The sequence below is a fragment of the Elephas maximus genome, chromosome 4, assembly GCF_024166365.1.
Source record: "Elephas maximus indicus isolate mEleMax1 chromosome 4, mEleMax1 primary haplotype, whole genome shotgun sequence".
Classification (NCBI taxonomy): Eukaryota; Metazoa; Chordata; class Mammalia; order Proboscidea; family Elephantidae; genus Elephas; species Elephas maximus.
Genome location: NC_064822.1, coordinates 106,822,459 through 106,840,794, shown reverse-complemented (window position 1 = coordinate 106,840,794; position 18,336 = coordinate 106,822,459). Strand labels below are relative to the sequence as shown.

General features: G+C 40.8%; 1 protein-coding gene across 8 annotated transcripts in view; it reads right to left on the bottom strand.

Moving 5' to 3' along the window:
* Positions 1–18,336, bottom strand: part of SLC4A8 (solute carrier family 4 member 8) — a 141,672-nt gene that overhangs the window by 74,118 nt on the left and 49,218 nt on the right. For all 8 annotated transcript variants that reach the window (XM_049883109.1, XM_049883111.1, XM_049883110.1 and 5 more), the window contains one exon: positions 2,285–2,366. Coding sequence is in view for 2 of the 8 variants with exons in the window: in XM_049883107.1 (XP_049739064.1) it covers positions 2,285–2,366 (82 nt within the window). In the remaining 6 variants the exon portion in view is untranslated. The remainder of the gene's footprint in view (positions 1–2,284; positions 2,367–18,336) is intronic.

Sequence of the window (18,336 nt, the reverse complement as noted above, 5' to 3'; positions counted from 1 at the left end):
TCTTCCTCTCTTCTCCAGAGCTGTTCTAGAACTATATCAAACCTGAGGAATGGTCACCGTTTGTCCTGCTTTTTAAAAATTTATGTTAACATAATAAGTTTCTGATTTCCAAAAAGGTACATCTATAAAGGTCATTTCCCAACACACTATCCCCCAGTAATGACATCACTACAGGTGGCTTTCTTTTCCAGTAAAGTGGAGAGCACATGAGGAACAGATGATGTCATCCTGAGAAGCTCCTGCTGCCAATTACTCAGCTGACTTCCAGGGATGAAACCCAGACCCTGAGATCCAGGAGAGCCTGTTCAGGTTTCCTATTCTACTCTCATGTAGACAAGAGTGCTCATAAATGGTTACATCCTTGCTGAAGGCACTTACTGGAGGACAACTAAACCAGGAGCAACAGTGCCCCAAGGTGCAATGAGAGGGTAGGGAGAGCAGGGGCAATAACGGGGGGTGATACATAAAAATGTTTATATGATGGAGCAAGACATTGAGGTTGGATGGTTAATACCGGGTACTGTTCTCCCCTGTAAACAGCATGTTAGAGTGGGAAGAGCAAGATTTCCACTCCAGCCTCACCTATCAGGCTGGAGGACTCTGAGCAGTTTCACCACATATAAAATAGGAATAATAATACCCACCTCCCTGGGTTGCTGTGAAGATTAAAAAGATAATTTATACAAAGTGCCTAATCTAATGCCTAACACATAAAGGGGGCTCAACAAATGTTAGCTTCCCACCTTTGCACCCTTTCCTCTGCTCACTTTCTCCCAGTCCTGAAACCCACAAAGGCTCTTCTTCGATCTGGCCAAAATAGCTTGGAAAACTTGACCTTGATATACTTCAATGACCTCCACAAAGACACCCACACAAATTCTGATGGTAACAGACTCAGAGGCTGAATCAGCCTCTACAGCTCTTGCTTTCCCCATCCAAAGGACAAGTTTTCTCTGGGGGTTGTAGAACTTTGATGAAAAAAAAGTCACAGGAACAAGCAGTACACGAACCTTTCACATGTTGTCTCAGTCATTAGAAAGTTGCTATATCATAGCCTTCAACATTGCAGGGGATGCTGCAGAGATTTCACGAAGGCTTTTGAGCCAAATGTGGGTTCTCATTAAAGGTGTACTGGACAACAGCCTTCCTCTAATAAAACTCAGTGCTACCACTAATCAGAAGCCACGCCCAGGTATGAGCCCAACTGCTAAAGCCCCAAAGAGGCCTTACGGGGAAAAAGGAAAGCAGAAGAACACCACGCAACAGTCATGAGGGAGCTGGGGGTGGGGAATCAACAAGGGAAGAAAGGCCTCAGTAAGATAAACTAGACAGAGACAGAGCAGGTCAGAAAATTGCCTCTTCCTTCCCTTCCACTTCAATTGAGTTTTTGTTTGACTCTGTGTTGTGAACTCTTGAAGAATATGCTACAGGGGTGTACTTGTTTTCTCTTTTCTTATTAAGACTGAAAGCACCATGCAGAAGTGGGTATACATGTCATGGGAAGAGCAAACATTAGGAATGAAGTGAAAACACATTTTACAATCATGGGTTAAACAGGGTTTTATAACCAAATTGAGTTTAATTTTTTTTGTATTTTCTTAAATTATACATATATGTATACATACATACATACACATGCATGCACTGAGCTTCTGTTAAGGGTGATGATATAGTTTGGGAATGGTTAATGGTGATGGTTGAACAACGTGATGAACATAATTAATATCACTAAACTGTACGTGTGAAGACTGTTGAAAGGTCAAACGCCTTCTTACATATATATTTACCATAATTTAAAAAAATTTGTTTTCAATAGATGGTTACATATCACTTTTCTCCAACTATGGGACAGTATTCTCAATACAAAAGTAAATTTAGCTTGAAGAGATAAAATTTTATATATATTTCCAGGTAGTTGACAAGAATCAAGAATCCGAACTGAGCACTTCGCATTCTCAAGGACTGGACTTGTTAATATTTATATTGGACTTTATAGTTCTCAAAGCACTGTCTCACAAGCTGTTAGATCCTAACCATATCCCAGTCAGGTAGGTAAAATGGGTATATTATCATCCCTACTTTTATCTAACAGATGATGAAATTGAGGTTAAGAGAAATTAAGTGATTTTTCCCCCAGGTCTTAGTGAGAAAGAGTTAGAACTCAAACCTAGGTCTTTTGATGGCAAAGCCAGCACTGGTCCTCCCACTCTAGAGGGTCTCTTGCTAGTTTCCCAATCACACAGACCGCCAGGATTTCCCAGTCATATAAAACGGCAGTTCTTACCTTCCAACTCTTCTTTCTCATAGTGAATGTTAAGAATTGTACTGGTCCCACCCTGATCCACCACAGCTTCTTCATCTGGTCTCTGTTTAAACACAAAGAAGTAGTCATAGTAAAATGCATACATTCATTCAAACACTTAATTGAGTACCTAGTATATGCTGGACCCTTTATAAGACACAAGGAGTGGCACAGTGGTTAAGTGCTTGGCTGTTAAATGAAAAGTTGGTGGTTCGAAGCCACCAGCCGCTACACCAGAGAAAGAAGGCAGTCTGCTTTTGTACAGATTACAGCTTTGGAAACTCTCTGGGGGCAATTCTACTCTGTTCTATAGGGTCTCTATGAGCTAGAATCAACTCAATGGCAATGAGTGCTCATTTACTTACTCTACCCACTGCACCATCATTTCCTAACCAACATTTGAAATTTCAAACTTATTTATTTATCCATTCCATATTTATAGAGTGCCTACTACATGCCTTCAGGGAGATAGCTCCCTTTTCTTATCAAGTCCTTTGTAATTTTCTAAAATTCACTTTCATCTTTTATCCACTCTACCCCACACTCTCCAGCCCTTTAAATCTGTTAGTAGTGGTTGAGTCATAGTGACCCTATGTGTGTCAGAGTAGAATTGTGCTACATACGGTTTTCAAAGCTGTGAACTTTTGGAAGCAGATCACCAGGCCTGTCTCCCAAGGCAACTCTGGGTGGGTTTGAACCTCCAACCTTTCAGCTAAGAGTCCAGTGCTTAATTATTTGCACCACCCAGGGACTCCTTTAAATCAGGTTGGGTCTTTTTCATTTCTAGAACCACACTCACCTTCTTCCCAAAGTGCTGCTCCCTCTGCCTGGAACTATCACCTTCTCCCTGCCACCCCTGCCCACTCATCAGCTAATAATTATTCATCACCCCATAGAGCTCAGCCTAAAAGTACTTCCTTGGAAGCCTTCCTAACTACCACCCCCCCCAAACTAGATCCTCCCATTTATATGCCTTATAACAACAACAAAAAAAGGAACTGTTGCTATTGAGTCATTTCTGACTCATGGCGATCCCATGTTTGTAGAGTAGAACTGCATTCCATAGGGTTTTCAAGTCTATGACCTTTCGGAGGCAGATCACCAGGCACTTCTTCCAAGTCACCTCTGGGTGGGTTCAAACAGCCAACCTTTCAGTTAGCAGTTGAACACTTAACCACTTGTGCCACGCAGGGACTCCATGTGCCTTCATAACATACTGCAACTCTCTTTGGTAATGAAACATCTCTTTATGCTCCTTGAGGGAGAGATCACATCTGCCTTTCTCACCACTGTACTCCCAGCATGCTGCATAGGCTTTTTACACAGTAGGTGCTCATAAATTTCTGTGAAAAGAATGAATATAATGGCACCTACCTTATCAAGACCTCACACCTGAATTATTTCAAAGACATCTTAGCCAACGTCCCTGACAACCTATTTCCCTTCCCAAAACTGCTGCTCCAGGCTTACCAATCCCAAGGGCACTGTGCACATTTCCATCTTCATTTCACACTGTCCAGTCACCTAACATGCCCTCTCCCAAACTCCTCATCAAGTCATTCCTAACCACCCTCTCAGATCCTCCCAGATTCCTTACTTACTTCCTTACTTGAAAAGCTTAGTGTTCAAAATTTACTATTTTATAATTATCATCTATGCTTCCAAATAAGGCAACCCTGAATACAAGGCAATCCATTTCCCAATGAGAAGGTTCAAAAGAAGTTTTGGGGATCAACTTGAATGAAGCAAACTTTTAGGGAAGTAGATGAAATAGTCAAATGTCTACTGAGAGTATTTTATTTATTTAGTTTTATAGACATTTAAAAATTACATATTACTACTACCACGGATTGAGCTCCAAGATACAATATTTTGAAAATCAAGGTGGAGAAAATTGTGTATTATTTTCTGCCTTTTATCTAAGAAATAGGGTTGGGAATGTAAGTATTTTTAAATATTTTAAAAATAAATAAAGGAAGAAAAAGCCATAAAACTAATGTTTTAGTACTTACCTACGGGGTAAAAAAAAAAAAAAAAAAATTTTTTTTTTTAATGGGGGAGGGAGGGAATAAAGTAGAGGACACAAGGATAGAAACTAGACTTCTTTGAATATACCTTATTTTGTAAATATTTTACATATTTTTAAAACAAAATTTAAATTAAAAAAAAGCAATTCTCGCAAATCAAAAATAAAATGAAACAAATGCTAAATTGATTGTGTAAATATTCCAAGAGAAATAATTCCAAGTAACTTGAAAACACAATAAACAGGCTGAACATCCTTAGTGGCATAAACCCAACCAATAAAAAAAACTTGAGAAGATCTTAAGCTGCTTTTAGTTATATTGTTGGCAGTACTGGTGTTGTTATTCTGAGACTGTCGTGTATTGTAGGGTAAGACAAATTATGAGAACTTATTCTATCACTGTATGTATAATTGAGAACTGGGATTCTCACCAGAGGAGAAACAAGATACAGTTGTAAGAAAGAAGAATTTAAGTAAAAACCATGTACATAATCCTGAATTGGAAGTATCAACATGAATACATGATGCATTTTTATCTTTAAAAATTTTTAAATTTACATTTCATTACAGTGGTTAATTGCTCAGCTGCTATCCAAAAGGTCGGCAGTTCGAATCCACCAGCCACTCCTTGGAAACCGTATGAGGCTGTTCTACTCTAACCTATAGTGTCGCTATGAGTGGGAATCTACTCAACAGCAATGGGTTTTGGACAGGGTCGCTAGGAGTTGGAATCAACTCGACAGCAATGGGTTTGGTTTATCTACTCAAACAGCCTAGAAAAAATAATCAGACAATAGCAATGAGCATCATTAGCAACTAGGTCGTGGTCTCTTAAAATACCATTGCTACTAAAAGGAATCAGAGCTCCTTGAAAAAAATGGCTGATCACAGGTCTGGGGCAGGAAATGTACAAGAAGACTCTAAAAGATCTTGTCATATCAGACGGTAAAGAAGCTCTCAAAGACCACTAGGGTCATGTCAAAAGTACTCAGGAGCCAATTTAAAGAAATTTCTTGCAAAAAATAGGACAATTTGAACATCAATAAGGGTAATGACTGCAACAAATTGAAGGCATCGAATATGTTAAAACTCATGCATTCACAATGTCACTTAACATATTACCAAATTGGTCACATTGGAGGATAATGCTAGAGAACCAACCAATTATTTTAAAAACTGTAAATAATTTATCCTGACTTTCCCATATGAACTGCACCATATAGAGTGGTACCATAGAGAAAATGAGAGAAGTTTCTCATTACAGAAGAGAAAAAGAAAGAACAATATTTTTTAAAAGGAATGATAAAACATCACCATTTTGCAAGCTTTAATGGATCTTAGCATGGCTTTTCCAATAGCTACTAATGTCACAAAAAGAGAGATAACCAACCATTACGTGTTTCTCAGCTGCTAACTGAAAGGTCAGTGGTTAGTGCCTACCGGCAGCTCCACGGGAGAAAGATATGACGGTGTGCTTATGTAAAGATTTATAGCCTTGGAAACCTGTGGGGCAGTTCTGCTCTGTCTTATAGAGTCACTACGAGTCGGAATCAACTCAACAGCAATGGGTTGGGTTTGGTAATGGCAGAATGTACCACCACCCATGAGTACCAAACCCAAAACCGAACCCAGCACCGTCGAGCCAATTCCAACTCATGGCGACCCTATAGGATAGAGTAGAACTGCCCCATAGAGTTTCTAAGGAGTGCCTGGTGGATTCAAACTGCCGACCCTTTGGTTAGCAGCCGTAGCACTTAACCACTACGCCACCAGGGTTTCCCCACCCATGAGTAGTCTTAATCAAATTAATTGTCCCTGAATCTGATCAAGCCTGTAAATCCAAATACCAATTTATTGAACATACAGAGAAGCAGCATTCCATGAAAAATAACACCACAGGAATACAGCAAAATCCAGACTGTGAGAAACTCTATAGGACAAATGTTCCCTTTTTTGTTTGCTTGTTTTAAATAAATAATTGCAAGGATAGAGAGAGAAACAGATATGAAGGTAAAACCAATAGATTAAAAAAGACTTAACCAATTGCTATGTGTGAACTTTATTTGAATCCTGATTCTAACAAACAAAAAAATTTTTTTTAATGGTATGACATTTGAGACAATTGGAAATTTGAACACTGACTAGATGCTTTATAATACTGCGCCGTTTTTTTTTTTTTTTTAACAACCCTTATCTTTTAGAGATGTTGGGGTCCTGGTGGCACAGTGGTTAAGAGCTATGGCGTGCTATTGCTGCTAACCAAAAGGTCAACAGTTCAAATGCACCAGCTGCACCTTGGAAACCCTAGAGAGCAGTTCCACTCTGTCCTATAGAATCACTATGAGTTGGAATCTACAGCAACTTGATGACAACAATCTTTTAGAGATACATACTGAAATATTTACAGATGAGACTGAGAAATCACATAATTTTAAATAATATATTAGAAATATTCCTTTTTCTCACTTACATTTTATAAAATAATTTTATTCTAAGTTTTCAAAAGCACCTTCAACATCAGTGTCTTCCTCAACACCAGAGGTGCTTTGAGTCAATTAACACAATTTTCCAAAGCATACCCATTCACTTCCACCTAAGTTGTAAAGCCTCTCATATAAAGTCAAGACCTTTCTAAGGAACGAGGAAAAAAACCTGCCTTTAGGTTTGAACTTATTTGGTATTTGTTTACCTGGCTTATATCTCCTTTAGATCATGAATCCACTGACAGAAGGAGCCACACGTTTTTCACCCTTATGTTCTCCCAGAGCCCAACAGAGTAGCTTGCCATTGTAAATAGCCTTCCCTCCTGTAAGTTCCAGAAGGGTAGGTACCGTGTCTTAGGTTCACCCAATACTGTGTACCTAGTATTTATTACCTAGCACAATGTCTGGCACATGGTAAGTATAAAATGAATTTTGATAAATGTTTATTAGTTTTCTGAATTCTTTCATATATAAAAATATTATGTGTTGTTGTTAGGTGCCGTCAAGTCAGTTCTGACTCATAGCAACCCTATGCACAACAGAAAAAAAACACTGCCCGGTCCTGCACCATCCTTACAATCATTGTTATGCTTGAGCCCATTGTTGTAGTCACTGTGTCAATCCACCTCGTTGAGGGTCTTCCTCTTTGCCACTGACCCTGTACTCTGCCAAGCATGATGTCCTTCTCCAGGGACTGATGCCTCCTGACAATATGTCCAAAGTATGTAAGACACAGTCTCACCATCCTTGCTTCTAAGGAGCATTCTGGTTGTACTTCTTCTAAGACAGATTTGTTCGTTCTTTTGGCAGTCCTTGGTATATTCAATATTCTTCGCCAACACCACAATTCAAAGGTGTCAGTTCTTCTTCGGTCTTCCTTATTCATTGTCCAACTGTCACATGCATATGATGCGATTGAAAATACCATGGCTTAGGTCAGGTGCACCTTAGTCTTTAAAGTTACATCTTTGCTCTTCAACACTTTAAAGAGGTCCTTTGCAGCAGATTTACCCAATGCAGTGTGTCTCTTCATTTTTTGACTGCTGCTTCCATGGCTGTTGATTGTGGATCCAAGTAAAATGAAATCCTTGACAACTTTAATCTTTTCTCCATTTATCATGATGTTGCTCATGGGTCCAGTTGTGAGGATTTTTGTTTTCTTTATGTTGAGGTGCAATCCATACTGAAGGCTGTGGTCTTTGATCTTCATTAGTAAGTGTTTCAAGTCCTTTTCACTTTCAGAAAGGAAGGTTGTGTCATCTGCATAATGCAGGTTGTTAATGAGTCTTCCTCCAATCCTGATGCCCCGTTCTTCTTCATATAGTCCAGCTTCTTGGATCATTTGCTCATCATATAGGCTGAATTGGTATGGTGAAAGGATACAACCCTGACGCACACCTTTCCTGACTTTAAACCAATCAGTATCCCCTTGTTCTGTCCCAACAACTGCCTCTTGATCTATGTAAAGTTTACTCAAGAGCACAAGTAAGTGTTCTGGAATTCCCATTCCTCACAATGTTGTCCATAATTTGTTATGATCCACACAGTGGAAAGCCTTTGCATAGTCAATAAAACACAGGTAAATATCATTCTGGTATTCTCTGCTTCCAGCCAGGATCCATCTGACATCAGCAGTGATATCCCTGGTTCCACGTCCTCTTCTGAAACCAGCCTGAATTTCTGGCAGCTCCTTGTCAATATACTGCTACAGCAGTTTTTGAAGGATCGTCAGCAAAATTTTCCTTGCATGTGATATTAATGATATTGTTCTATAATTTCCACATTTGGTTGGATCACCTGTCTTGGGAATAGGCATAAATATGGATCTCTTCCAGTCGGTTGGCCAGGAAGCTGTCTTTCATATTTCTCGGCATAGAAGAGTGAGCACCTCCAGCACTGCCATCTCTTTGTTGAAACATCTCAATTGATATTGCATCAATTCCTGGAGCCTTGTTTTTTGCCAATACCTTCAGGGCAGCTTGGACTTCTTCCTTCGGTACCATCGGTTCCTGATCATATGCTACCTCTTGAAATGGTTGAACATTGACTAATTCTTTTTGGTATAATGACCCCGTGTATTCTTTCCATCTTCTTTTGATGCTTCCTATGTCGTTTAATATTTTCCCCATAGAATCCTTCACTATTGCAACTCGAGGCTTGAATTTTTTCTTCAGTTCTTTCAGCTTGAAAAGCATCAAGCATGTTCTTCCCTTTTGGTTTTCCATCTCCAGCTCTTTGCACATGTCATTATAATATTTTACTTTGTCTTCTCGAGCCGCGCTTTGAAATCTTCAGTTCAGCTCTTTCACTTCATCAATTATTCCTTTTGCTTTAGCTGCTCGACGCTCAAGAGCAAGTTTCAGAGTCTCCTCTGACATCCACCTTGGTCTTTTCTTTCTTTCCTGTCTTTTCAAGGACCTCTTGCTTTCTTCATGGATGATGTCCTTGATGTCATTCCACAAGTCGTCTGGTCCTCGGTCACCGGTGTTCAATGTGTCAAATCTATTCTTCAGATGGTCTCTAAGTTCAGGTGGGATACACTCAAGGTCATATTTTGGCTCTTATGGACTTGCTCTGATTTTCTTCAGTTTCAGCTTGAACTTGCACATGAGCAATTGATGGTCTGTTCCACAGTCGGCCCTTGGTCTTGTTCTGACTGATGATATTGAGCTTTTCCATTGTCTCTTCCCACAGATGTAGTCAATTTGATTTCTGTGTGTTCCATATGGCGAGGTCCATGTGTGTAGTCACCGTTTATGTTGGTGAAAGAAGGTATTTGCAATGAAGAAGTCATTGGTCTTGCAATAGTCTATCATTCTATATCCGGCATTGTTTCTATCACCAAGGCCATATTTTCCAATTACTGATCCTTCTTCTTTGTTTTCAACTTTCCCATTCCAATTACTAGTAATTATCAATGCATCTTGATTGCATGTTCGATCAATTTCAGACTTCAGCAGCTGGTAAAAATCTTTTATTTCCTCTTCTTTGGCCCTAGTGGTTGGTGTGTAAATTTGAATAATAGTCATATTAACTGGTCTTCCTTGTAGGCATATGGATATTATCCTATCACAGACAGTGTTGTACTTCAGAGTAGATCTTGGAATGTTGTTTTTGATGATGAATGCAACACCATTCCTCCTCAAGCTGTCATTCCCAGCATAGTAGACTATATGATTGTCCGATTCAAAATGGCCAATACCAGTCCATTTCAGCTCACTAATGCCTAGGATGTCAATGTTTATGTGTTCCATTTCATTTTTGACAATTTCCAATTTTCCTAGATTCATACTTCGTACATTCCAGGTTCTGATTATTAATGGATGTTTGCAGCTGTTTCTTCTCATTTTGAGTAGTGCCACATCATCAAATGAAGGTCCCGAAAGCTTTACTCCATCCACGTCATTAAGGTTGACTCTACTTTGAGGAGGCAGCTCTTTCCCAATCATCTTTTGAGTGCCTTCCAACCTGGGGGGCTCATCTTCCAGCACTAGATCAGACAATGTTCCGCTACTATTCATAAGGTTTTCACTGGCTAATGGTTTTCAGAAATAGACTGCCAGGTCCTTCTTCCTAGTCTGTCTTAGTCTGGAAGCTCAGCTGAAACCTGTCCTCCATGGGTGACCCTGCTGGTATCTGAATACCGATGGCATAGCTTCCAGCGTCACAGCAACATGTAAGCCCCCACAGTACTACAAATTGACAGACATGTGGGGGAAAATATTATATATACACATACAATATGTGTGTGTGTGTGTGTGTGTGTGTGTGTGTATATATATATATAGTGTCTGTTGTTCATAGTTACTATCAAGTCAATTCCAATTCATGGCAACCCCACGTGTGCAGAGTAGAACTGCTCCATAGAGGTTTTCAAGGCTGTGACCTTTGGAAGCAGATGAAGAGGCCTGTCTTCCAAGATGCCTCTGGGTGAGTTCAAACCACCAACCTTTCTCTCTCTATATATATGTATATATACACACAGAAATACATATAAATTATTGAGAAATTTTTTGTGTGTGTGTGTGTTGGCTTCCCCACCAGTTTATAATATCCGGAAGACAAAACTGAAACCCACTACCATCTAGTCGATTCCGACTCATAGTGACCCCATAGGGTTTCCAAGGCTGTAAATCTCTATGGAAACAGAGTGCCACATCTTTCTCCCTTAGAGCGGCTGGTGGTTTAGAACCTCTGACACTGCAATTAGCAGCCAATCGCTTTAACCACTGCACCACCAGAGGCCAATTAATTATAATGCTTGGTTCTGTCCACAGATACTTGACACAGTGGGAGTTAGAAAAAAGGAAGGAAGTATTGATTGATTTCCTGACTGGCTAGGACTATGAAAGTAAAGATATGAAGAGCAAGGTCAATCATCTGGAAAATTCAGGTTGAAAAACTCACTACTGGAAGGAAAGAAGAGTTGTTGTTTGTTAGTTTCCTTAATTTAGATTGGTTAACCACAGCCTACATTCACTGAATAATTGTCCATCCACTTTGTCTTGCCAAAGAAAAAGAACCATTGCCAATAACCATTAGCCAAAACATTTTAAAAGTCAGACGTGAATGTGTGGACCTTGTTTGGATTCTAGTTCAAATAAACCAACTGTTAAAAAAAAAAAAAAGTCACTCACAGAAATTTAAACAACTGAGTGGATATTTTATTATATTTAGCAATTATTTTTACTTTTTTAAAGGTTATAATATTGTGATATGGTGATTATGCAATTTTTTTAAAGGGTCTTTATCTTTGGTAATACATACTGAAGTTTTTGATGGCTGAGATTTGCTTCAAAATAATGGGGGAGGTAGGCTAAAGAATGGGTAGAGACACAAATGAAGCAAGATTGGTTGTGTGTTAATTGTTGAAACTAGGTCATTGGTACCTAAGGGCTTATTATGCAAGTCTCTCTACTTTGGTATATACTTAAAATGTTCCATAAATTTCAAACATATACAAAGTTTGTTTAAAATCATTAAAAAATGAAAAGAATCAGGTCTCATTGGTCTATACTTCTGCAGATTCCGCAACAGTTGGTTATTGTTTCCTCTAATATAGTACTGTCATTATTTATGGCAAAGAGGATTTCCTAACCTGAGGTCCATGGATTTCTAGGGTATCTATGAATGGGCTTCAGAGGATCCGTAGGAATATGTGTGTGTATTTTTCTTGGGAAAGGGGCCATAATGTTCATCAAATTTTCAGAGAAGCTTGTGACCCAGAAAAGATTAGAACCATGAGAACCACATCATATAAGCTTAGGATAAAAAGGAAAGGAAGGAGGGAGGGAGGGAAAGAAGGGTAAACTAGAGAAAGGCCCTGTTTCCAAATATCTTTTTTTTTTCATTACCGTACTTCCCTACCTTGCTGATGGCTGACTTGGTAAATGTGAATTGATTTGGGTTGCCTAACCCAAGGACTAGATAAGATAAAAAGAACTAAGGCAGTTAAATATACATTAAAACAGTGAAGCTACAAGGCAGACCTTGAGAGAGAAAGCATTGCTAGGAACCTTAAAAGATCAATTACTTATAGCTGAGTAGTAGACCAGATTCTGGCTTATGTTAATGAACAAACTAAAAGGCAGTGGGGAAGGGCTGAGTCTTACAAAACGGCCCCAGCTCCTGGAAGCAGTTACAGAGGTTACAGTGGGGGTGGAGAGCCAGCCTGGAGCCCTCTCTCCCAGACACACCTCTCCTGCTGCTCCACTCTGGACCTGCCCAACTAGACTTCCCCTCCTTTCCTGCTGTTCAGTCTCAATTTTTTTCTCCAAAGATCCTTTTCATCCTCCCCACCTCCTCAAGGATCGGATGTTTTCAAAGGCTTTATCTAACACCACCCAGTTCCAATCTCTGGCCTAATTGAAAAGTCTGAAAAGTCAGCCTTTATTGAGTCCTGATGTATTTAACCATTTTAAAATCAACAAATATAAAGATGACATGCACCCACATTGAAGTCTGGCGTCTGGGGTCTTAAGTGCTAGCAAGCAGCCATCTAAGATGCATCAATGAGTCTCAACCCACCTGGATCAATGGAGAATGAAGAACACCAAGGTCACAAGGTAATTATGAGCCCAAGAGACAAAAAATGCTACATGAACTAGAGACTACATCATCCTGAGACCAGAAGAACTAGATGGTGCCCGGCCACAGCCGATGACTGCCCTGACAGGGAGCACAACAGAGAACCCCTGAGGGAACAGGAGAACAGTGGGATGCAGACCCCAAATTCTCATAAAAAGACCAGACTTAATGGTCTGACTAAGACTAGAAGAATCCCGGCAGTCATGGTCCCCAAACCTTCTGTTGGCCCAGGACAGGAACCATTCCCGAAGACAACTCATCAGACTTGGATTGGACTGGACAACGGGTTGGAGAGAGATGCTGATGAGGAGTGAGCTACTTGCCTCAGGTGGACACTAGAGACTATGTTGGCATCTCCTGTCTGGAGGGGAGATGGGAGGGTAGAGGGGGTTAGAAACTGGCAAAACGGTCACGAAAGGAGAGACTGGAAGGAGGGGGTGGGCTGACTCATTAAGGGGAGAGTAAGTGGGAGTATGTAGTAAGGTGTATATAAGTTTATATGTGAAAGACTGACTTGATTTGTAAACTTTCACTTAAAGCACAATAAAAATTATTGAAAAAAAGATGACATGCAGAGTTTCTAATTAGCAAACTGAGTTGGTAAATTAGTATTAATAAATATTTATTGAATACTTATTACATGCCTAGCATTGTCCTAAGAATTTTGCATACTTTACCTCACCTAAGCTTCACAATAGTCCTAAATCAAGACTAAGATCTTACAAGAGCTAAAGCGGATAGGCAGAACTCCAACTGAAGTCTGTCTGGGCTCATTATATACTAACATCACCAAAAGCAAGTAATTTGGGCATTTTAGAGAGCTCAGGTCACCCAATCATGGGTTAATGTCCACAAAAATAGCTCAAGATCCACCTTATTACCTTCTTAAACCTTTAGTAGTGCTCCAGAACCTTGGGCTTCAAAGTGCCATTTTACTAACCAAAGCTCCAATAATTCTCCAACTCCTTATTCCCTTCCACCTTCTCCTTCACCCAACAGAGCCTCTAAGTTTTGGTCTGTTGTATACCCTGTCACTCAACCTGACCCACAGACCCCCAACTCTCTGACGCCCTCAATTTGACTTCCCCACTGAACTCAGACATCCTATAGCTAGAGAAAAAGGTTCCACGATGACTCGCACAGGCGGCCCAGGCTTCCTCTCCTTGGCGGCCATGAGCTCTCGATACCCACGAGCTCCCCATTATGACTCTTCAGCAGCCTACCAGTGGCCTAAAATCCAGAAATGGCTCTGGTTTCTCAGAGATCCTTTTATTGAATCCCTCTAGAAGTCATTCTTGTTTGGTATAGATTTCTAGTTAGTAGGTTGTGGTAGGCAAAATAGGGTCTCCCCTAAAGATGTACATATCTTCATTCCTAGAACCTGCGAATATGTTACCTTACATGGCAAAGGGGAATTAAGATTGCAGATGGAAGTAAAGTTGTTAATCTGCCACCTTTAAAATAGGGAGATAGTCCTTGATTCTTCAAGTGAGCTCAATGTAATCACAAGGATCCTTAAAAGTAGAAGAGAGAAGCAGAAGTGTAAGGTCAGAGAAAGAGATGTGACAACAGAAGCAGGGTCTGAGAGATGCAATGTTGCTAGCTTTGAAGATGGAGGAAGGGGACTATGAGCTCAGGAATACATGAGGCCTCTGGAAGCTGGAAAAGGTGAGGAAATGTATTCTTTCCTGGAGTCTCCAGACAGAAATGCAGCCATGCAAACACCTTGATTTTAGCCAGGTGAGACTGGTGTCAGACTTCTGAACTACAGAATTTGTAAAATAATAAATTTGTATCATCAAAACCAGGAAATTTGTGGTAATTTGTTACAGCAGTGGTAGAAAACCAGGGCTTTGCACCAGTTCAATCCAGTTTGAACCCCAACTAAGAATTTGCATTTCTAACAAGTCCTCAGGTGATGCTAATGCTGCTAGTTAGGGACCAAGCCTGAGATTGCACAGCAGGGGGTCTCATAATCTATTATACATAAGAATCACGTACGGATCTTGTTAAAATGTAGATTCTTGTTCAGTATACCTGGGGTGGACATGCAAGTTCGCAGCAGGGATTTGAACCAGAATGAACTCATTGGAAGCCCTGTAAAACTAGTACATACATCATGGCTTCCTAACTACCAAGGTCAGAGTAAACTTGTTACTACCTTATGGGAAACAACCAACCTCTCCATTATCTAAGATTTGTTGCTGTTACCTAGCAGCAGACTTAGAATAAACACAATTGCTTTTCTGTGTCCTGATTATTACTGTGGCAGGCTTGCCTACTGAGAGCCCTGTCTACCCTGCCAAGGGAAACCATGAGCTAAGACAATTATCTACAAATTTTGAAGGAAGTAAATTTGCAGACTGAATTGTCCCTTAAACTGCCTCACTTCTCTGCTTGGCAAGTCAGCCCACACTCTCCTATTGAAGCTCCCCAGCAGAGCTGGTAAAGCCAAGCAAAGAGAATGCACCCAGGCTCCCCAATTCCCATATAAAGAAAGAATGCCTAAGTGTGGAGGAAGGGGACTATGAGCCAAGAGAGAGGGTAGTGGAGTATGGACTGCACAATGCAATGTGTTGAGAGGAGAAACTGTCATGGTTGATACTTCTATTCAATAACATTCAGCAAATATTTACTGACTGCTTTCCAAAACTCGCCATGACCCTCAGAAAAAGTGACCTGCTCTCTACAGAGCCATTCATTCACTCAGCAAATATTTACTGAGCTCCAACATGTGCCAGAGTGACTGGGCACTAGAATTCAGGTCTCCTTCAGGGACTCGTCTTGGAGTTTTCCCAGGTCCACCATAAGACATCCCTTCCCATCAGCCATGCTTCCCAATTATTATCCATTTACGAGGGTTTGTTATTCTAAAGATTTCTGCATAATTTTCCATTCTGAGCAGGACTGATCACATAAACGCCTTGGTAACTGCACAAGTTCACTTACTCTCTCCTCCACTACCTCCACCCTCCCTAAACTCCCCTGCAGGTCTCCGTACCAGCTGGCTCAAATGCAGAGGGTTCCAACCTCTCCCTAGTCTTCTCCTCCAACACTTCTGTCTGCTCAGTTCTGACAGTGTTCCTTTGGAAAGCTGTGAAGTTGAAAGATGTTCCCAGTTCCAGCCCAAACTATGCACTTTCCGTAAAGCTTTCTGAACTTCCTCCTCTATTACTACCCCGTTGACTCTCAAAATTTCAATAATCACCTCCAGAGATCTCATCAGAATTCAATAATCAGGCCTTCACTAACTCATCCTAAATTATACCAATAGCCTCATAGCTGGCCTCTCTCATTCCAGTCTCTCCCCATGCTAATATATCCTTTGTACACCTTAGCACACCTATCTTTCCAAGCACTTATTAAGTGCTCACTCAGAGCTGGCACTGGTTAGGTATCAGAGACAAGCTGCAGTAATGCAGAGTGATGAAGGGCACATCCTGTGGCAAAGGGCTGCTCTGGCTATGGCAGAGCCAAAGGCAGCCCTGCCACTTATTAGAGGTTACTTCACCTCTGTAAGTCTCGATTTCCTCATTTGGATAATGGATAATGCCTATCTCTCAGGGGTGATTGTGAGATTTAAATTAGATAATTCATGGAAAGCACGTAGCACTGTACCTGGCACATGACAAGCACTCAATAGAAGTTAATTAAAAAACAACAAAGGGAGCACTCAGGTTAGCAGGAGAGACAAACATGTATGCTTCACAAATAAGGGGTGGGAGGAGTAACAGCACTTGGTGAGTGCTGTGAGCAGACAAAGAAGCCCTGGTAGCACAGAGGTTAAGCACTCGGCTGCTAACCAAAAGTTTGGCAGTTGGAACCACCAACCACATTGCAGGAGAAAGATGTGGCAGTCTGCTTCTGTAAAGATTACAGCATTGGAACCCCTATGATGCAGTTCTACTCTGTCCTATAGGGTCATTATAGAGTTAGAAATTGACTCAAGGGCAGTGGGTTTTGTTTTGTGTGTGTGTGTGTGTGACTGGAGAAGGCTGAATGGCAAATTCTGATAGAGTGATATGGAGCCAAATTTGAAGGTTAAAAGGAAGTTTTCTAGGTGGGGAGGAGGGGAAAGATTTTCTAGCTGGAACTTCTGAGCAAAGACACAACAGCATAGAAGTGAGAGCTTTGTGTAGTCAAGCAACGGCCACCTGCTGCTCTGTGCTAATCCTGACTAGACCATGAACTCCTTAAGGAGAGGCACCTTGGATATATACAGGTGAGTCATTTATTTATTCATGCAGTTGAGCACCTGGTATTTTATGTCAGGCACTGTGCTAGATGACAAGGTTTTTGGCCTAGTCCCTGCCTGCATGAAGCTTATATTGTAGATAATAAGAAATCAAAATAAGAACACTTCAAAAAAGTTAAATATGCTATTAACAAAATAAAACAGGATCATATGAAACAGAGTGACTGAGGATGGGGTCAGGGAAAGCCACTCTGAGGAGGTGACATTTGAGTTGGGTCATCTGAAGGACTAGGTAGAAGTGTCCTAGGTAGAGGGAACAATAAGAACAAAGGTCCTGGGGCACAAAGCAGCTTGCCATATTGAAGAAGCAGGAAAAAAAGCCAGTGTAGCAGTGCATGGTAAGAGAGTGGAGGGGAGGTGGTTAGGGAGGTGGACAAAGCCCTGATCACATAAAGTTTTGGTAGGCCATGATAAAGAGCTTGGATTTGATTCTAAAATGCAATGGGAAGCTTCTGAAGGGTTTCAAGATAGGATAAGACATGATCTGATTTGTGTTTCTAGAAGCTCCCTCTTGTTGCTATGTGGTGAGTGGACTGTAGAGGGCAAGAAAGGAAGCAAGAGGGAATAGCTGCAAGGCTAGTGCAGTAGCCCAAACCAGAGAAAACAGCGCAAGGTTCTACTGAGATGTGATATCTGAAATTTTTCTCTCTCTACATCAAGTTACAAAATCTACTCCCTTTGCAAGCCTATCTGGGCACAGAGGAGGCATAACTGGTCATTTTCAATTGATTGACTGTGTCTCTTCCAATTCATTTCTATTTCCTTTTCTCCCTCTACCCTCATTCTCTTTTCCTACCTATATCTCAAGCTCCTATTTGCTCATCACCTGACTCCAGCCTTCATGAAGTCCTATTCTTCCCACTCTATTCCTTTCCCTCTCCTCACCCCACCAACCCATGAACTTTTTACCAACTACTTGAAAAGGAGATAACTATTTTCTATCCTAGCCCAGAAGCTCTCAGGAATTATCATTTTCACAGAGCACTAATAGAAGCCTAAGGCCACTATGGCTTCAATAATATCATCTGCACACATTCTGCATGTTAAGGACAGTCTCCTTACATTCGACCCCCGGCCTGTTTTCCCCACTGCAGCCAGAGAACTCTTTCAATAAGAAAACCTGGAAGGAGGGGCCAAGATGGCAGAACAGCCAGACACTTCCTGTGATCCCTCTTACAACAAA